This window comes from Epinephelus lanceolatus, chromosome 16 (genome assembly GCF_041903045.1).
Source record: "Epinephelus lanceolatus isolate andai-2023 chromosome 16, ASM4190304v1, whole genome shotgun sequence".
In the NCBI taxonomy this organism is placed as follows: Eukaryota; Metazoa; Chordata; class Actinopteri; order Perciformes; family Serranidae; genus Epinephelus; species Epinephelus lanceolatus.
In genome coordinates, this window is record NC_135749.1 from 38,131,089 (window position 1) to 38,152,817 (window position 21,729).

Here is a 21,729-nt window from a genome sequence, read left to right on the forward strand (position 1 = left end):
AATCCGAGCATATAACATAAAACATGTAACTTTCGACAATGCCTTCGTTCTTATACTGAAAACAGGGTCACAGTTTATATTTGGATTTAAAAAACAACTATAGGCGCATGCTAACATTAGCATGTTCACATTCTTGATAGCTACTGTTGGATGCTGGTGTTAAGCAAATGATGTTTAGCTTGTTAGGTTGGAATTGTAGTTGTGCAAAATGACTATTCAAATTTCCTTCAATATCTTCTTCAATTAGCTGATCTAAAATGAAAAGGTAAAAATTTAAGTTCATGTTTCTAAAAGTATAAAAAAGTCACACTAATGTGGACGAACACCTAAGCACTTAGGCCCACATGCAGCTTTGAGAGGTTCAAGCATTTAGCGTACTACTTTTAGCATGCATGCTCACAGTTAGCAAGTGCTAATACTTCACATGCTTCAAGTACAGCTAAGGCTATTTAGCCATTTATTTCTTGCCATGAACTTGTATTGGATTAATACTTCTGACTTCATGGTGGTGCTAGATGAAAAGTCATGAAGCCAAACAGTGGAGAACCCTGGAATTAGCTTCCAGGGTAAACTCAAATTAGATTCTAATTTTTTCTTTTTTTTTTTAGATACAATTGTGATAAATGTCTGGTGAAAACAAAACTAAACACATCAAGCAATTCTGTTGGAAGATAAACTGGTCTCAGATAACACTTCAAACTAAAGAGTGGTATTATTTTCAGTCACTTTTCTTTCTTTGCTGTTTTGTCTTTTCTCTGAACATCCAGAGAAAACAACATCAAGTTAATGTTGTAATGTAGTGTTTTTCTCACTGCTCTGTTCTTTAAGAACAACCAAACATAGAGGTGACAGAACGGACTGTCACTCAGATTTTATTCTTTCACCGTAAAAGCTATTGAATATTGTAGGGTTGGAAAAAAAATGTTATTCAAATTTTTAAGCTGCTGTCAAACTTTATTCTAATTGGAGTTCTAGCAGATAAGTTAAATGATTTGTGGTTTTCTGAGGATTCAAAATCTAAATTAACTACATAACAGTGAAATATTGGGCTATCTTGGTACTGTTCATTAGTTCCATTGGCTTCTGTAGTTGTTGAGTAAAGTTTGTTGCCAGAATTACTTTTAAAATATAAACACCTAACAAATGTTTTTGTCTGATCAGCAGCCGAAAATCCCAATTTGTCATTTTACTGATGTGCCTGTACCCTACGAAGTTTGAGTCAATAACTGACTAAATTAATGTATCAGTAATCAAGTTATCATTTCTCTCCTTCAATGAATCGTTTACCTTCAAAACTGATCCAAACACGACAAACATTCTGTATCTGAACACTCTGAGCTGAGCTGAGCTGAGCTCAAGCGTGTGCTGGTTCAGAGTAAAATCCAGTAGAATGCCATAGAAGTCAATAAACAGTTTTTTGATGAGATTTATCTCAGGATGAACCTTGAGTTCTGATGCTTCCAGCCAGTTTTACATTTCTCTTCCAGGTGTAATTCTTCAGAGGATGTAAAACCCGACCTGGAAAAGTCCCAAATGATGTACTTGTCCAGCTGCCAATGAATTTAGAACACCAAATCAGAGATCACATGAAATCAGATCAGCTCATTGTTGTGCCGATCAGTCCATCACATTCAAAACAAATCCGTTAAAGACTGCAGAGACAGACGTGGAAAAACAGAATGGAGGTTAACGAGAAAATCAAATCCAGTAATTCCCAACAGCGCCATGAATATTTAAATTCTCCGACTCCAGCGAAGATCAGAAGTCTGCTGAATCCAAACAAAAGCAGCTGGTAAAAGTTTAAACATCAGTGTCTGAACAAGCTGTTGTTGTCACAGGTCACATGATGCCATTGGTGACGTACTGGAAGGAGTCGTAGAGTTTTGTGGTGATGGAGCGCATGGATCCGTCCACCAGCTGCTCCACCAGCAGCTGAAGCTGCTCCTCTGTCAGAGACATGTGGAAACGCTCCTTCAGACCTCGGATGGTGCTGGAGCCATGGAAGCATGGCAGGTGGGAACCTAGTGGAGGAAATAAAACACATGGGAGGAAACATCAGAACAAGAAGGACATGTTGGTATGAGAAGGAAATATAAGTTTAAAGAGGAAACGTTGGTATGAGGGTTTCTATTTTCAAAACAGTACGCCATAAAAATGGCTTTAAAAAAAAAACAAAAAAAAAACCCAACATACTATACTATGACTTTTTTTCATACATACTATACTGTACTACTGTACATACTATACATTTTTATGGCATCACATGTTCTTTGGCATACTATGATGTTTTTGTGGCATACGATGATGTTTTTATGACATATTACACTATTTCGTTTGTATGGAATACTATACTATGAGGTTTTTATGGCATATTATACTATGCTGTGATGTAGTATAGTATAATATGCCATAAAAACCTCATAGTATGTATGTTCTAAAACATTATAGTATAGTATGTTATAATGTCATAGTACAGAATGCCATAAAGAAGTCACAAATAGGCTTTAGTACAGTATGCAATAAAAGGTGATACTATGTCTTAAACATCAGTATGAGGAAGAAACATCGATGTTACCTTGCTGCATTATCTCCACTATCTGCAGCACCTTCTCCATGTGTTTCCTGGCAGCAATGAGACCCTGAAGCATCAACATCTTGTAATAGATAAACATGTCACCGTCCAGGCCACCCATCACCTGAAACACATGCATTCAGTCATTTTACCATCCCATTTTCAGACTCCAATACTACTAAGGCAACACTGCAGTTCATTTAAGATGCAACATTGTGGCAAAAACAATGAGAAACCTGTTTACTCACATCAACAAACTCTGATGTGAGTTTGAATGCAGACGTCTCAAAGCCAAGGTTACGAGGAGAGCTGGAGAGGATGAAGCCAAAGTCGATGTGGATGATGTGACCTTCAGAGTCCAGCAGGATGTTCCCGTTATGTCTGCAGACATCAGAGATGTTAGCATAGGTTAGCACAAAGATTCTTCTCCCTCTAAAGAGACTACATACTAGCTGTACGCAGGTTTTTGTCTTGACACTGGAAACATTACTAATTTAAGTAAAAAAAACTCAGATCAGACAGAATTCAGTCTAAATATGGTGGATTATCTTGCTGTTCTGTCCACTATTCACTTTGTAAGGTCACTTTTCTCCCACAGCGTAAAGCACAAAAAGATGGAGGAGCTGGTGGTGGTGAAAAAGCTGTAAAAACATCTTAAAGTGTGTGTGTGTGTGTCTGTCTGTCTGTCTGTCTGTCTTACCTGTCTTTGACCTGCAGCAGATAACAGATCAGGCTGTATCCGGCGCAGCTCTGGACAAAGTTCCTCTGAGCGGTAAGGAAAGCTTCTGTGGTGAAGCTGCCATGTTCCTGCAGGAAGTAGTCCAGCAGAGACAGCTGACTCTGTTTACGCACCTGATGGAGAGGAAACACAAAACCACATCAGCGCTGTGTGTGCAAAAACAACAAACATCTACATGATGTGAAACTTAAATTATCTTCTGTGTTTCAGTTTGATTTTTTTAATATGTGGCTAATAAACACAGGATTCTAAGCTGTGTAAACACTGTTGCTAATAAATAAAGTGACTAAATAAACGTGATTGTCAGCGGCTGTTCTTCTTGGTAGTTGTAGTATAAGTTGTGACACAGACAGTGGCTGGATGAAGGTGACATGTTTAAAAAATGCAGCAACAACACAGACATTTCATATACAAGATGTATATAACACAGACAAAGTCTCTCGCCTCTTCCCTCCCTCCCTCTGCCTCACGCTTGATGATTTGTGCATAAATATAATTAATAACCTAAATAAATGAAAAATAAAAATTAAATCATTTTCCAGCACCAGATTCATTTGAAAGGCCAAACAGATGGAAAACGACTTTTTAACTCCCCCCACAAAGATTTTTAATTGTTCCAAACCTACTTGATACTTGTATGATCACGTTATAGTTTTGTGTCCTGTGCTGCAAACCTTTAAACCTCTATAGCTCCAGTGCCGTCTGCAAAAAGTTAATGTACAGCCCTGCTATTTATTTTATATCATTTCATTTCATGTTGTGCAGCTGTATATTTTCAAATGGAAAAAAATCCCCGTCTTTGCATTTTATTTTGATCACAGTCTGTTTTCATAAAAGTGCTTGTGACATCTCAATTGTGGCTTTGACTTGCAGCTGAACATGTAGCCCATTTCGTTGAAAATACCAAGATTTATTTTGCATATTGGCATCCAGCCTAAAAATACCTAGGTATGAATTTTTGTCTATATCGCCCAGCCCTAATCCCAATCTGTTTTTGGTGCTGTACAGGGTGTGTAAGTCCTATGACTCTAAAAGTGTAGCACCCAGACAACAATACAGTAACACCAAATGGGTTTTTTTGGCATACACTCAATGAGAAAGAGAGCTGCTCTCACCTCATCCTCCTCAGTTAGTGAGAGACAGAGAGAGAAATGAAGAGTACCAAGGGAAAGAAATACTCAAGCAGATTTTGGAAAGAAGAATTCCCGTTTTTTATGTAAAGTTTTAAATGAAAAGAGCATTTTGTAAAATCTGCCATTGCCATTTTTCGGTTGAGCACGCTGTGATGAAATGAATGAATATTAACAAATAAATATTAGTTAATGCCAGTTCACACCAGAGGAGCGAATAGTTTCCTTTCCCGATAATTAACAGTTTAGGGTATGAAACATAAAAAACCGTTGCAGTGGACTTGTTATTTTGTTACCTTGATCCTTTAAAAGTCATCAGATTGAAGGGAACAAAATCTCTAAAAATTATTTTTTCTGGAGAAGGATCCAGAAAACCCTCTCTTTGGTCTCTAAATCCTCCATATTTTTGAGGTCTCAACGTTCAGCAGATCTGCTACTAAATGCATGCTGCTTTTTCAATGTCAAAAAGGGAGTTTAACATTACTCTGATTCATGCAAAGATAGGGAGCACCAGTAAATAAAATGATATTGTACATGTACAGTTTTTGTAAATTTCTCCCTTTTGGTTATCAGTTTGTTCTCATAGGTGAGCACAAGACCAGTAATTTACAGGACAGGTCTGCCAAAGCAGAAAAAACTTAATAATGCTAAAAATATTAATGATATCATTTTTGACATTTTTAAGACCGAATGTTTAATCCCTTAACAGAAAGGGATTTTCTTCACTGAAGAAGAGCTGGACACGAGAGTCCAATCAGCAACAGCGTCCCACCATCAGAGGTGGAGGAAATACTCAGATCCTTTACTGCAGTAAAAGTACTTAAGTCCAGTGCTTGCGTAAGTGTACCATCCCATGATAACTTGCTCTGTGTGTGTGTGTGTGTGTGTGTGTGTGTGTGTACCTGGTGCAGAGAGACAGCGTTGAGAACGGGTTCAATCATCCCGCTGTCTGATGACATCACCAGGATCTTATACGGTTTGATCCACAAAGGAACTCTTTCCTGCTGCCAGATCAACTGAACACACAAACACACATCACCACTGGTTACTGATCAACTTCCTGTCATTAATCAATAATCAATATGTTCTTCTTAAATCTAGAAAATTAAATTAGAGCGTCAGATCATCCTGCAGATTGGAGGAGACACCAGAAACAATTCAGTTTGTTTCCTCCCAGGTTCTAATTTTTACAACTGTTGGGTGTGAAACCTTTATTATAAAATATAAAGAAGGTTATATTTTAAGAGGAAATACTCTATTTATTAAATTATTCTCTATATTCTCTCCATATGATGAAAAAAGAAAGAAAATAAGAATCAATTCAGGTTTATGATGGTTTGTGTTGCCCTCTACAAGCAGAACACAGGAACTAGTTTCCATTTCATGTGTTTTTAAGCTGATTATTTTATACAAAATTATTATTTTATACAAACTTATCATCACACAACTCAGAGAGTACCTAAAAACTGCAGATACTGCACCGAATACTGCAACTGCAGTATCTACCAACAAACTGTGTTCTCTCAGGTTTCTGAAAGGTTTTAAGAAAAGCAACTTTTGATTGTTTCAATTTCTTGCAGGGTGTTATTAGTATTTATGTTGAAATAAATGAATTAACAGAGACAAGCTACTGAGATCTACTCATTTTGAAAAAATAGCCACCTTTATGCTAAGCTAGTCAGCTTTGGCAGGACAATGGTGGCTTTTTACTTCTTCTTTATTATCTTTAATGATGGTAACTGACAAAAATGTCACTTCATATGCAGGGAACTGAGGGATAAAGTCATCAAAAGTTAGCTTTAATTTTAGCTAAGGTTAGCCATGGCTATATGATAAGCTAGCTTTCACTTAATATAGCTATCTTACATTTGCTGTTTTGTTTCTTCTTTTTTATTATGAATTTAATGATGGCGAATAATTAATATAACTTCTAACAGGATAATTATTTAATTTACAAAGAATGAGGAGAAAATCAGTTACCAAAAGTTAGCCTTAGTGTTGGCTAAGGTTAGCCATGGCTATCTTATAATCTAGCTTTAAATTGATGTAGTACTCTTTTACATAAGCTGTCTTTCTGTGGGAGACAATGCAGTAATACACAGTTAAAGTACAAATACTGCAGTTTGGTTTTAAAGTGTGTTTCATAGTTGCTGAATATTTCTTTAAAACACCTCAGAAAGTCTGATAAAAGAAACAACTCAAATTATTTTTTTTAAAAGTTCTACTTAATTTATAGAGAGAAATCCTGCTATAGAGGAAACACTACTGTGTTATGTAAATGGACCTGCATTTGTATAGCGCCTTTCTAGTCATCTAGTGACCACTCAAAGTGCTTTCTACACTACGAGTCGCGTTCACCCATTCACACACACATTCATACACTGGTGGCTGAAGCTACCATACAAGGTGCCACCTGCTACTCAGTTTTTAACACACTCACACACCGATGGAACAGCCATCGGGAGCAATTTGGGGTTCAGTGTCTTGCTCAAGGATACTTCGACATGCAGCCTGGAGGAGCCTGGGATCGAAGTGCTGATCTTTCGATTGGTGGACGACCCACTCTACCTCTGAGCCACAGCCAATATCTGATCTTGAAGTCGTTGCAGTGATAATATTCCAGGTGAGTGTGTACCTGCAGCTGTCGAAGGACCTGATAGGCCAGCAGCTCTTGTCTCAGGTCGTCTCCACACTTCACAATGACAGACAGCAGTCGCCAGTTTGGCAGGTGACCGTATGGAGAGCCTTCTCTGATCCTCCTGTAGGTAAACATGTATATATATATATATATATATATATATATATGTGTGTGTGTATGTGTGTGTGTGTGTGTGTGTGTATAAACACAGCGTTGGTGCAGCAGGATGAGGAACCAGGTGACAAACAGCTGATGAATCATTTCTGGACTTGCCTGACTTTCTCCTCCCAGGGTTCTTTGAGGGCGACAGCTGACGGATCCTCAGGGTCTCTCCTGAATGAAGTCGGAGTGTGAGCGAGGTTCTCCGACAGACGACGTCTGAGAACAGAAGCATCACAAGAACAAACAGTAAATAAGGTATTAGGCATAAGAATTATATCAACAAAATTTTAATCAATAATACTTTTATTCATAGGTCCTGCAGTAAATAAACCGTGTGTTAATGTGTGTGTTTCTGAGAGTATAAATATACATGTATTTATTGTACACAGTACGTGAGTGTGTACCTGATGTCTCCGGCGGCAATGAAAACCGGCTCTTTGCTCTCCAGACTGGTGATGCTGTCGACTGAAAACTGACTGATGTTATCAGAGCTGCTGGTCTGAGCCTCCACCTGCAACACACACACACACACACACACACACACACACACACACACACAAAATAAATCAATAAAAATGATTCCGTATCTTATAATTTGTCTACAATGGTCCTACAGAGTGACATTGACCTCACCTCCACCTGCAGCTGTCCGATGTCATCGGTGGCCCACGCCTCATCGTCATTGTCGTAGTTGGGGACGGTGGAGAAACTTCCTGCTCTGTGCTCTGACGTCATCCCGCTGCCACCATTAGTGTTAGCCACAGTGATGCCACCACCACAGTCCAGGTTCTCCGCGGAGCGAGCTGAGCGGATCCTCGTCTCTGGGATCCGAACAGGAACTGGAGATGTCTCGAAGCTCTCGCATTCCAACACCTCCACGTAGATGATGTACGGAGCCTGAGGAGGAGGAGGAGGAAGAGTAGGAGGAAGGAGGAGGAAAAAGAGGAGGAAGAAGAAGAATTTAGATGAAATGATGTGTTCATTTTGTGGCAGTAAATGATTAGAAGCTAACAGTTTCCACCTGTTTTCAGTCTTTGTGCTAAGTTAGGCTAAACACAAACTGATGGATGGTGCTCTGATACCCGATTGTCTGTTTGTGTGTTACCTGTGTGGGGTGTCTTGCAGGTGTGTGTTCAGTGTTACCTTGTCCTTAGAGTTAAGCACCACAGCCTGTGTGTGTGGGATCCTGCAGACGTGGTGCTGGTGCTCGGCGGTGGGCAGCCACACTCGGGCCGGCAGCTTGTGGTTGAGCAGCGACAGCTCTGAAATCAGCCGCTGGGTCTTCTGCTCTTTGGTGGGCAGTGTTGCCAAACGCTTCCCAATGCAGAGCAGAGACTTGACCAGCTCCCTCTGAGGACGCAAACGCTCCGGCTGAAAGAAATACAAGAAACATCAGCCGAGTTCATCAGCCAAAATCAAAACAAATCCATTTTGTTAAATCAGACATTTTCAAAAAGGACTTGAAAAGAGCTGAAGCAGAATTTATGTGTTTTTTTGTTAGTTTAAAAAAAAAAAACTTTTAAAGATTCAATTTAAAGGTCTTATGAACCAAATTGCAGTTCAGCAGTCTGTCCACCAGAGGGTCGACTGGCCCTGTCACCCTAAGGACCACATAGACATGGTGTTGAGTTACCGTGGAGACAGCAGCCTGATGATGAAGCTCCCCATGTTATCTGACGCTACATTCATTAAACAGGTCTGTTTACAGGTCCCTTTGTATTTCTTCGAACCTGAACCTTAACATAACATGAACCTGAACACACCCTGAACCAGGACCCTGTTCTTTAAAATGTTCACTCAGAAATCAAAAATAGATATTTTTCCTCTTACCTGTAGCGCTTTTTATCAGTCTACATAGTTTCAGTTTGAGTTGAGCATTTAATAACTTGATAACTCAACAGCAATGTCTCTTTCCAGAACTCATGACCTGGTTACTCAAGATAGTCCACAGACCTGGTTGTGAGCAGTTTCATGTAGGAACTGTTTCCTTTATGCCAAACTACACCCGCCAACCGCATCACCGCATGGAAGGAAGCATCCATCTACTGCTAGCTCACCTAGCACCACAGAACTAGCTAATGTTACAGGTCAGCTGAGTAGGACGCCATGCCATGCTCGTGTTCATGACATATCGCTCTGTCATGAACACGAGCCTTTTGTCCATGAGCACATGTCAAACACATTTTTTTTAATATCTCTAATGCAGTATATCACAGTTTAAAATGAATAATGATCCGTGCAGCTTAGTCCTGCAGCAGAGGCATCAAACTGAACTTTTAACTGTGAAAGACTTTCACTCTGTTGCACATACACAAGTCATTTTTGGGGCCATTTTCAAACACAACACCTGAATCAAATTATGGTTGAATTAATTTCTCAAAGCAAAAACTCAACCCCACTTTTCTCTGATTTATAACTCAATAAACTGAATCTCTCTGATACATTTAACATCTGAGAAACTAAAAAAAGAATTTTTGTTCTGATTGTTTTCTGGAATTTTTGTAAGATTTTAAAACTTTTAAAAATAATAATGGTTGGTTGGTTATCTTGTTTCTGAATGGATACTGAGATAAAAGTTTTCAAAACTTAAGTCTGAATTACTTTATCGACACGTAAACCAACCTCCACTCAAGGAACGAGCAGTTTCAGAGTCACTGCTTTCGGCCTGGAGTCCGAATAGTGAACAGACGAATCTCGTCTTTTCTCATCTCATTTCTCTGTCTGATAAAACCATTTTTCCCTCTGGAGTTCTCGTCGTCACATGAGCGAGCTGCTTTCAGCATCACATGGTTTAAATCCTCATCTAGAGGCCTCCTGCCCCCTCCCTCTTACTCCCACTGACCAGGACTGAGGAGGAGAGGGAGGGAGCTGACACATGGAAACATTTCAGAGACGTTTTGGGAGGAAATCAAAGACAGGAAAGATGTTTACATGACCCAGATTCTGCAGGAACACAGAAACCTCCAGATTTTACAGTTTACAGTCAGAAGATCATTGCTACAGAGGAGCATTTCAGAAAGATTCATCAGAGTTTCACTGTTAATATTTACAAAAACACGACTTTTTAAAGCCTCAGACTGACAGTTGGGAAATAACTTTATAATCCAACTGAAGGACTGAGAGAGGAAAGGAAAGAAAGAAAATCTACAACCGTTTTTATTTTCTAACGACAGTTATAGTTGTGTGAAATACCTGCTGATTTCACATCAATGTTTGATGATATTTTTTGTTAAATGACATTAAACTGAATATATTGGAAGTTCAGACTGATGGTCCCCCTAAAAAAAAAAGACGTCTATTTGGACTGAAGAGAATAATAAAGGGCAGTTTCACTATTTTCCAACATTTTACAGACAAAACAATGAATTAAGAAGATAATCAACAATGACAATAATCAGTAAACATGAACAAGCATAAAGAGATTGTTAGGAAATCAAATGCTGAGTGTTTGGATGTTTATTTAAAAAGAGAAAATGCAAAATTATTTTAAATGATGCAGCAGGGATGTTATGACAGTTTCAAAATAATGTTATCTGGTCTCTGAAAAGAGTTTAGAATTTGGGGATAAGCTGACTTTTTTTTTGCCAACTATAGACCAATATCTAATCTTCCCTTTATGTCAAAGATCCTTGAGAAAGTAGTCGCAGACCAGCTGTGTGATTTTCTCCAGGATAATAATTTATTTGAGGAATTTCAGTCAGGATTTAGAGTGCATCATAGCACTGAGACAGCTCTAGTTAAAATTACAAATGACCTTCTGATTGCTTCAGACAAAGGACTCGTCTCTGTTCTTGTTTTATTAGATCTTAGTGCGGCGTTTGACACAATTGACCATCAAATTCTACTGCAGAGACTGGATCACTTAATTGGCCTAAAAGGTTCAGCACTAAGCTGGTTTAAATCTTATTTATCTGATCGTTTTCAATTTGTTGACGTTCGTAATGAATCATCCTTACGTACCAAAGTTTGTTTTGGAGTTCCGCAAGGTTCTGTGCTCGGACCAATCCTATTTACTCTATATATGCTTCCTTTAGGTAACATCATTAGAAATCACTCTATAAATTTCCATTGTTATGCGGATGATACACAGTTGTATTTATCGATGAAGCCAGAAGAAAGTAATCAATTAACTAAACTCCATAACTGCCTTAAAGACATAAAAAATTGGATGAGCACCAATTTCCTGATGTTAAATTCAGACAAAACTGAAGTTATTGTTCTTGGCCCCAAACAACTCAGAGACTCTTTATCTGATGACATAGTTTCTCCAGATGGCATTGCTCTGGCCTCTAGCACTACCGTAAGAAACCTCGGAGTAACATTTGATCAAGATTTGTCTTTTAATTCTCATTTAAAGCAAACCTCACGGACTGCATTTTTTCATCTGCGTAATATTGCGAAAATTAGGCCTATCCTGACCCGAAAAGATGCAGAAAAATTGGTCCACGCTTTTGTTACCTCAAGGCTGGATTACTGTAACTCTCTATTATCAGGTAGCTCTAGTAAGTCCTTAAAAACTCTCCAGCTAATTCAGAATGCAGCAGCTCGTGTACTAACAGGAACTAAGAAACGAGATCATATTTCTCCTGTTTTAGCTTCTCTGCACTGGCTCCCTGTAAAATCCAGAATTGAATTTAAAATCCTACTGTTAACTTATAAAGCTCTAAATGGTCAAGCTCCATCATATCTTAGTGAGCTCATAGTGCCATATTATCCCACCAGAACACTGCGCTCTGAGAACGCAGGGTTACTCGTGGTCCCTAAAGTCTCCAAAAGCAGATCAGGAGCCAGAGCCTTCAGCTATCAGGCTCCTCTCCTGTGGAATCATCTTCCTGTTACGGTCCGGGAGGCAGACACCGTCTCCACATTTAAGACTAGACTTAAGACTTTCCTCTTTGATAAAGCTTATAGGTAGGGCTGGCTCAGGCTTGCCCTGTACCAGCCCCTAGTTAGGCTGACTTAGGCCTAGTCTGCCGGAGGACCCCCTATAATACACCGGGCTCCCTCTCTCTCTCTCTCTCTCTCTCTCTCTCTCTCTCTCACTCTCATCCTATTACTGCATCTTGCTAACTCGGCCATTCTGGATGTCACTAACTCGGCTTCTTCTCCGGAGCCTTTGTGCTCCACTGTCTCTCAGATTAACTCATATCGCAGCGGTGCCTGGACAGTGTGACGTGTGTGGTTGTGCTGCTGCCGTGGTCCTGCCAGATGCCTCCTGCTGCTGCTGCCATCATTAGTCATTAGTCATACTTCTACTGTTATTATACACATATGACTATTGTCACACAAGTATGCTGTCTGATATTAATACATACTTTCAACATATTGTACCACAGTAGCCAGAACTATAACTATAATATTATTACTTTCATTAATGTTGTTGTAAGCTACTGTCATTACCTGCATCTCTCTCTCTCTCTCTCTCTCTCTCTCTCTCTCTCTCTCTGTCTCATTGTGTCATATGGATTACTGTTAATTTATTATGCTGATCTGTTCTGTACGACATCTATTGCACGTCTGTCCGTCCTGGAAGAGGGATCCCTCCTCAGTTGCTCTTCCTGAGGTTTCTACCGTTTTTTTTTCCCCCGTTAAAGGGGTTTTTTTTGGGGAGTTTTTCCTTATCCGCTGTGAGGGTCTTAAGGACAGAGGGATGTTGTATGCTGTAAAGCCCTGTGAGGCAAATTGTGATTTGTGATATTGGGCTTTATAAATAAAATTGAATTGAATTGAACTTTAGAGAGGATCCTAAGAAGTGGAAACAAACTCACAACAGGAGGAACAACACCCAGAACAGCAAAGAGTGTGTTATTATTTTAACTGTGAGGTCCACCTTTCAACCTACAGGAAGAGGTTGGCGTTAACACTGCCTTTAATAAAAAGGACCATCTTGAAACACAGCAATTATACCTTTCTCCTTATGTTAAATTGAGTGCATATGCACATCATATAATTTTAAGCCTTAGAAGGTCAATGTAGACAGCACTCTAAAATATTACTACTTATGGGCAAAGATATATTGGAAATAATGTCAGGCAGACAATCCAAATAAGAATGTTGGTGTTGCTATTTGGTGCCACTATATGTTTGGTGGCTAATTCAGTCCTTAAAAATACACTGATAAATAAAGCAGCAGTTGGTTATTTTGGTGGAAGAAAAAAACACACAATAAAATCCAACACTGCAATCAAATTTATTTCCTGTCATTAATGTATCAGGTGATTTAAAGACAGCATGACAACAGTCAGGTTTCCATCCGAGCAGCAGCTTCAAGAAGTTTCCTCAGCTTACTCAACCTCACTGCTATAAACATCGGAGGAGTTTTACAGCCAAATTTCCAACTTGAGAAGCCAGGAGAAAATCTCACACTTCCCTAAATAAGTTCAGCCCTCAAAAGAAAAAGACTTCCAGAAGACTGAAATGGTTTTAGTTTGTCGTGAAACACTGAAGATGTCACATCTGTTCATCCATCAAGGACAAGCCACTGATTATTGATTACTGTGCTGACTGATGTGGGGTTGGTGGGTGTCAGTCTGTAGCCTTTTTTACACTCTTCAAGCTGGGAATTTCACAACCACTATGTTGCCTTGCCGCTCTGTATAAAAGGTATAGCTGCAGAATGAAGAGACAGAGTTGTCTTGCTTTTTTACGTAGCATTGAAGGTAGTATCAATGCCGAAACGAGGTCTGTGTAAATGGAACAGCCAGCAGGAAAGGATCATGGTGTGGGATGGATGTGACAATTTGACGAAGTGTTAAGTGTGCGACCCACCATGGGAGACTTAAAAAGCAGCTATCAGCAGTTAGCAGCTAGGTCAAAGAAGAACAGCAGCTTAAAATGTCTGCAAGTTGGAAAACAATGAGGTCAAGGAGCTCCTTACCCTCCTGTACGAAGACAAGATGAGCCGCCATATAACAGAGACTGTAAATGATAGTTTTTGACATATTATGTCATTGTTATTTTTCACAAGTGCTGCTGACACGCATCTTTTATGTCAAACTAGAGGCAGAAGCTACTGTGTTACATGTCACGCCTCTTTTGATTTTGTGATGTCAGCATGCTGCCTAAAATCACACACTGGAGTGGCATGATGCCGCTGTTGTTTGGTTCTGTGTAAAAATGCAAAGGTGGCATAAAGAGGGATTTTGTAGCAGCTCTATAGGGCCATCTCTGTGTAAAAAGGGCTGGTGACAAGTAACAGTATAACTTCAATGACTGGGGGCGTCAGGAGCTTAGTGGATAGTGCCAGCGCCCCATGTATAGAGGTGATGCCTCGCTGCAGTGGTCGTGAGTTCGACTCTGGCTTACAACCCCTTGCTTCACTCACAGGTGTGGCATATCAAGATGCTGATTAGACAGCATGAATATTGCACAGGTGTGCCTTAGGCTGGCCACAATAAAAGTCCACTCTGAAATGTGCAGTTTTGCTTTATTGGGGGGGTCTGGGGGGGTCAGAAAACCAGTCAGTATCTGGTGTGACCACCATTTGCCTCACGCAGTGCAACACATCTCCCTGGCATTAGAGTTCATCAGGTTGTTGATTGTGGCCTGTGGAATGTTGGTCCACTCCTCTTCAATGGCTATGCGAAGTTGCTGGATATTGGCAGGAATTGGAACACGCTGTTGTATACGCCGATCCAGAGCATCCCAAACATGCTCAATGGTTGACAAGTCCAGTGAGTATGCTGGCCATGCAAGAACTGGAATGTTTTCAGCTTCCAGGAATTGTGTACAGATCCTTGCAACATGGGGCCGTGCATTATCATGCTGCACATGAGGTGATGGTTGTGGATGAATGGCACAACAATGGGCCTCAGGATCTCGTCACCGTATCTCTGTGTATTCAAAATGCCATCAATAAAATGCACCTGTGTTCGTTGTCCATAACAAACGCCTGCCCATACCATAACCCCACCGCTACCATGGGCCACTCGATCCACAACGTTGACATGAGCAAACCGCTCACCCACACAACGCCACACACGCTGTCTGCCATCTGCCCTGAACAGTGAAAACTGGGATTCATCCGTGAAGAGAACACCTCTCCAACGTGCCAGACGCCATCGAATGTGAGCATTTGCCCACTCAGGTCGGTTACGACGACGAACTGCAGTCAGGTCGAGACCCCGATGAGGACGACGAGCATGCAGATGAGCTTCCCTGAGACGGTTTCTGACAGTTTGTGCAGAAATTCTTTGGTTATGCAAACCAATTGTTGCAGCAGCTGTCCAGGTGGCTGGTCTCAGACGATCTTGGAGGTGAACATGCTGGATGTGGAGGTCCTGGGCTGGTGTGGTTACACATGGTCTGCAGTTGTGAGGCCGGTTGGATGTACTGCCAAATTGTCTGAAACGCCTTTGGAAACGGTTTATGGTAGAGAAATGAAAATTCAATTCACGGGCAACAGCTCTGGTGGACATTCCTGCAGTCAGCATGCCAATTGCACGCTCCCTCAAAACTTGCGACATCTGTGGCATTGTGCTGTGTGATAAAACTGAACATTTTAGAGTGGCCTTTTATTGTGGCCAGCCTAAGGCACACCTGTGCAATAATCATGCTGTCTAATCAGCATCTTGATATGCCACACCTGTGAGGTGGGATGGATTATCTCGGAAAAGGAGAAATGCTCACTAACACAGATTTAGACAGATTTGTGAACAATATTTGAGGGGAAATGGTCTTTTGTGTGTATAGAAAATGTTTTAGATCTTTGAGTTCAGCTCATGAAAAATGGGAGCAAATACAAAAGTGTTGCGTTTATATTTTTGTTCAGTGTACTTTGCAAACAATTTCCTTAGCTCAACGTCCATCAACTTGAAGCCAAAATGTTTCCAGATGACTGAAGTTGCCCTACAGTGTACCTTTCTTCTCAACCAAAGGCTGTCTTTCTGCCATGTTCTCAATCGCTCGCTCCACATATTGATCCACACACGTCACACGGTGCTTACATACACGCCGCGCCGTGCGGTGTATTAATCGTTTTTCTTCGATTATAATGTTTTTATGATCGTGAGAAGCCAAAATCGAAATCATGATTAAAATTCAATTAATCGTCCAGCCCTAATATCATGTAGCGTGTACCACGCATTAATCAATCGTTGGTTGGCCTTTCTGTTTGTTAAACTGGTTCAAGGCATTAAAGGAAATAACTTTTACATCAGTCTTGGAGATCATGTGTCTGAGACTCATCTTGATGTTATGATTTATAGTTTTACAATTCTAGGATTTTATGAATAAGCTGTTTTATTTTTATTACATGTATTTCATGTGACACACTCAGTGCTTATACTGCCCTTGATGTAAAGCACTTGGTGCTTCATTTCTTATATAAAAGGTGGTATATAAACAAAGTTTATTATTATCATTGTTAATATAAAGTTAACATGCGATACGACTTAAATGTGTTTCTTAACCTGTGTTATGTTGGTGTTTAAACGTAGGAATCAGTGTTTGCGTGTTTCTTTTAATGACAGCAGTCAATATAACAACTGAACAATTATTTGTACTGTACATCGAACTAAACATCGGAACATTTCTTCTTCACCATCTTCACCACCCTGGGAGTTTAAAAAATGCAGATATTTTTGTCTGCTTTTCAGGTGGTTTTCTGACACGCACTGTCCGCTGGTGGGAGTTTGCTCACCTGTGTGTGCGCATGTGTCTGTGTACGCGCACATGTCTGTGTGTGTATGTGTGTGTGTGCGCGGGCATCGGGGTAGAACTCCGCCGTGTGCGATACAGAGAGCAGAGGAGAATTGTAAATGCACGACCATGTAGAGACAGAAATGACATGGCGTCGTGTAAATAAGATTAATAACATAAGGCTACTTAGTTTGTTTAATAATACGACAAGGTACAGACCTGTTCGATAGGAAAGGTAACCTTAAATGACTTATGTTGTAATCTGGCCCTCAATATAATGGTAGGGGAAACACTGTGAATGTTTAATGCATTTTAGGGTTAAATTTGGGAGATCAAACTAACAAAAGATAAAACTGGATAAAACAAAACTAACTTCAGAACTTCTGTTTGATTTCTGGTCAGAAACTGATCTGAAAATATTTCAGTTTTTAAAATTATTTTCAGTTTCTGTCATTTAGATTTAAATGTTAAACATCTGAAAACGTCTCTCTTTGATGTATAAACTCTGTGTTGTTGTTGTTGTTCTCCTCCTCGTCCTCCTCCTCCTCCTCCTCCTCCTCACTTCCTGTCCTCCCCGTCTCCTCCAACCCTCCGTCTCCGAGGCCACCCTTCACCTGGACGCAAAGGAGTCAGATATCTGATTTCTCTCTGCAGCAGGTTTTTATTTCTTCTCTTTCTGCTACTCTACTCCTTTTAATCTAATGAATAAACAAAACATCTGATTGTGACACAGAGACAGAGGGAAGTCTGAAGTCTGAGAAGAACTGAATGCAAACAGAAGAATTGTTTTTGTATTTTCAGATGTTTTAAATGTGACATTATAGTCATGGTGCATCACTGCAGTCAAATGTACACTTTTTATTTATTTCTTAGACATTATTAGAGAAGATAAAAATGTTAAATTTGACCTGAAGGTTGTTGAAATACAGATTATTATTAGGATTCTACAGTTACAGACCTACAGTCAGTGGTGGAAAAAGAACTCAGATCCTTTACTTAAGTAAAGTACCAACAAAACTATGTACAAATACTCCATTACGGAATAAAAGAAGGGAATAACAATAATAATAATACTAATGATAATATTAAGAAGAATGAGAACGAGAAGAAGAAAAAGAAAAAGAAGAAGAAGAAGAAGACGAAGAAGAAGATGAAGAAGAAGAAGAAGAAGAAGAAGAAGAAGATTTGATATTCTTTTGTATATCAGCTGAAGGAAACTGTGTGTTTGTATCCTCTGCTACTGTTAGACTGCCACTGTTGGCCTCATCTGCTGTTAGCCTGCTGATTAAGAGAGCCTAATGTTCAATCACAATTACAACACAGCTACCAATGTGCGGAATATTTTAGTTCGAGGCTGTTAGCCTTATTTACTGTTACTGCTGCTGTTACCCTCAACTGTGGTTAGCCTGCTGCTATTAGCCTCAGTTGTTGTTAGATTCTCCTCCGAGAATAACCACCTTAACGTGGTGGAGGGGTTTGAGTGTCCCTGTGAACCTGGGAGCTGTGTTGTCCGGGGCTAATAGCCCCTGGTAGGGTCTCCCAAGGCAAAGTGATCCCGCGGGAGGGACCAGACTAAGAGTGATTCCAAGACCTTGATGAAACGGACCTTTCGGGAGCAGAGTACCTCGCCTGGTATGGGGACACCGGGGCCTCCTCCTGGAGCCAGACCCGGGGGAAGAGCTCGCCAGCGAGCGTCTGGTGGCCGGGCCTTAGGCCATGGGGCCCGGTGGGGCTCAGCCTGAAAAGATAACATGGAGCCGTCGCCCTGCGGGCCCTCCACCCACAGGGACAGAAATCGGGGTCAGGTGCACTGTGTGCCGGGCGGCAGGCAGGGGCATAGCCCCTGGCGTCGCGGACTGGCTTTTGGAACGTGGAATGTCACCTCTCACAAGCCCCCGGCTGAGCACCGCCGTGTTGGGGTTCTCCCTGGAGAACGAGAGGGTCGTCTCGATGCGACTGCGGGTCACAAAGAGAAGGTCTCTGATTGTTGTTTGTGCTTATGCACCGAACGGCAGTGCGGAGTACCCGGCCTTCTGGGCAGCGTCCTGCAAGGGGTGCCGGCTGGGGACTCCATAGTTCTCCTGGGGGACTTCAATGCTCACGTGGGCAATGACGGAAAAACCTGGAGGAGGTGATTGGGAGGAATGGCCTGCCTGATCTGAGCTGTTGATAACGCTGCACATGCGAGCCACTGGCGGTGGATAAACAGGAAACAGCTGATAGCAGGAATTAGCGAGCAGCTAGTAGCAAGAGGGAAACACAAACCTGACAGACACTGTAAAGATGAGCAACTGGGGAGACAAAGAACTACGCGCCCTCCTTGTCCTCACAAACAAAGAGGCCATGAACCATTAGATGAGGGGGACGGTGAAGAACGGGCCGACTTAGGAGAGAATCGCCGAAGGACTGACTAGCCGCGGCTTCCCTCCCACGTCACTGTTTACGTCACACGCTGAGCTACACATTTTGTTACTTGCTCACGCCCCCCATTGCCTCGCAAAAGGCACATTATGTATAAACAAAAGTAGGTAGGCGGCACTCCCCGATTTTGTTTTTATACTGCCAATGCTGAAAGAAGACTGATTGGGCTTTCCTGCAAATTTGCACAACTCCTATCTAAAAAGGGCTTCAGACTGTCTGCTGTTCACTCAACCAATGTGGTTGTAGGATAAATGCTGTTAGCTTAATGCTAATCACTTAAAATAACAAACACTATAGGAGAACAAAATCAATAAAATTATGTAAAGAATGATCAACAGTTTGCTGATTTAACACCACAGGCAGTGCTTCATGATGATTTATCTGCAGGGTTCAGTTTGAACTCTGAAGTTTTCTGTGCAGTAGATATAAAAAGTCTGATCTCTTCAAACATTTTGGATAAATGCTGTTGAGATAAACTTTTATTATGTGAAACTGTTTCCCAGCTGAATATTAACTGTTATCAGTCATGAACTTTCTCTTTTCTTCATGCTGACTTCAGCTGGATAATAAATGGTTTTAAAATAAATGTTGCAGGTTTTCTTTTCATTGTTCCAGAGGTTTTCTTTATCAGGAAGTCAGATGTTCAACAGCATAAAAGAAATTTTATGTTGAGGGTTTTATTATCCGTCTCTCTCTTCATTCTCTCTCCTGTGCTTTAGTTTTTCCACAGGAGGATCTCTGACTTCTACTAAAATATACATGAGTGGAAAATATGATCAAACATCAGCAGAGAGGCCAAACAGCAGATGAACAGATGAACAGTTTCCTCTCATTCATCCCTCCATCTCTCTCTTCTCTTCTTTTTAATTGTCTCTTTCAGAGTTTTCTGTTTGTCCAGGAGGAACCAAACGTGGCTCTCAGCCAATCACATCGCATTCTGCCTCGGGCTCCTGGCCAATGGAGCGCCTCTGTCTGCACGTGACCGAGCCGCTGGCCAAGAATGTGACAACACACATACAGAAACACACTCTGAAAGTAGGCTGAAATTTCTCCTCTAGCTCTTTTTCACAAAGCAAATAATCTCCAGGCATCTTGCAGATTCTCAACTGGGAGCCAGTTGAGCCAACACAAAAACAATAACAACAACCTCCAGTTCAGTTTTGTTCTGTTCAGCACTGACAGATCAGATTAAAGACAAACCAACGTAATTATAACATTTCACAACTGCCTCGTTTGTTCCGGACTTCAGTTTGAGCTAGGGTTGCATCAGCATGAGATTTTCATGGTACAATAACCTTCTCAGGAGATATCGCGGTTTTGCGGTATTACACAGTTACTGTAGTAGTAGTAACTGTGTAATACGATGACTCTTAAATGCATGGCAGGCAGTGGAAAAGGAAAGAAATTGGCCTTTTTCACTAAGCCCTGCCCCTTTGTGATGGTCTGACAAGCTGTCGGAGTAAGCATTACCTAAGCTGTAACTAACTGCACTCCCTGAAGAAATACATTGTATTTTTGGAAAAATGAAATAGTTATTCCAGAGAGAAGCAGATAGAGGAGTCTACAAAATGAGCATGAAGGGTATATCCAGGATGTCAAACTGACTGAGCAGCAACAACAGGTTAAAAAGACAAACATAGTTAGAAGCCGAAGCCGAACTACAAGCTACAGATCCCAGTGTAAAAGTGAACCACCACTGTCGTGATGTCACATTATCTGTCACCAACACTGGTGATCACAACAGAAGACAATGAATACAAAGGGAAACTTCGCAAAAATTAACCCAGCTGTGTGGCATCGCAGTGTGTGCAGATGAACGGTGTTTGGCTTCGCCCCATGCCGCTGCCAGCACTCGGACCTCCGCTGCCGGACAGGGGAAGTCAAACAATGTTCATCTGTACACAATGCGATGACACAAAGCTGGTTGAATATCAGCAAATTTTCCCTGCTTCCCTTCACTGGTTCCTGTATCATCATTAAAAAGCAAAAGCAGCACTGAATACATCCAGTAGGCTATAGCTTCAGTAGCTAGTCAGCTAACCCTACACTTTTCATGGTTTGATTTTGGTTTTAGAACCGGGAAGAAACATATACAGGGCTCGACAGTGCGAGCGTTTCACTCGCATTTGCGACTAAAAATAGGTGTGTGCGAACTGTAAAAAATATTTAGGGGCACATGTGCGCATAAAAAAATCAGCCGAAGTAGCCTATATTTTTGTCAATAAAAAAATATGATAACCGCAAATGTTGGAGGAACTCCAGCCGCCTTCCCTCTTCCCTCTTCCCCGTGTCACACGGTTATGGGCGGTTTTCCAAGCCACTGTTGGCACAATGAATATCGTGCGCAATGCCAAGGGTAACGGTACTGCTTTGTCAGGTGTTGCTGCCCTCTCCATAGACAAACAATGGGACAGCCAGCGCAAAGCGG

General features: G+C 41.0%; 1 protein-coding gene across 1 annotated transcript in view; it reads right to left on the reverse strand.

Annotated features, from left to right (window-relative positions):
- Positions 1–726: 726 nt before the first annotated feature.
- LOC117263714 (phosphatidylinositol 4-kinase beta-like) overlaps positions 727–21,729 on the reverse strand; it is a 54,000-nt gene continuing 32,997 nt past the window's right edge. Inside the window, exons 5-14 of the mRNA XM_033637321.2 lie at positions 8,385–8,612; positions 7,875–8,138; positions 7,646–7,752; positions 7,353–7,457; positions 7,077–7,200; positions 5,344–5,457; positions 3,273–3,424; positions 2,821–2,953; positions 2,576–2,696; positions 727–2,021 (exon numbers count right to left, since the gene is read on the reverse strand). Coding sequence (XP_033493212.2) covers positions 1,840–2,021; positions 2,576–2,696; positions 2,821–2,953; positions 3,273–3,424; positions 5,344–5,457; positions 7,077–7,200; positions 7,353–7,457; positions 7,646–7,752; positions 7,875–8,138; positions 8,385–8,612 — 1,530 coding nt within the window. The 3' untranslated portion in view covers positions 727–1,839. The remainder of the gene's footprint in view (positions 2,022–2,575; positions 2,697–2,820; positions 2,954–3,272; positions 3,425–5,343; positions 5,458–7,076; positions 7,201–7,352; positions 7,458–7,645; positions 7,753–7,874; positions 8,139–8,384; positions 8,613–21,729) is intronic.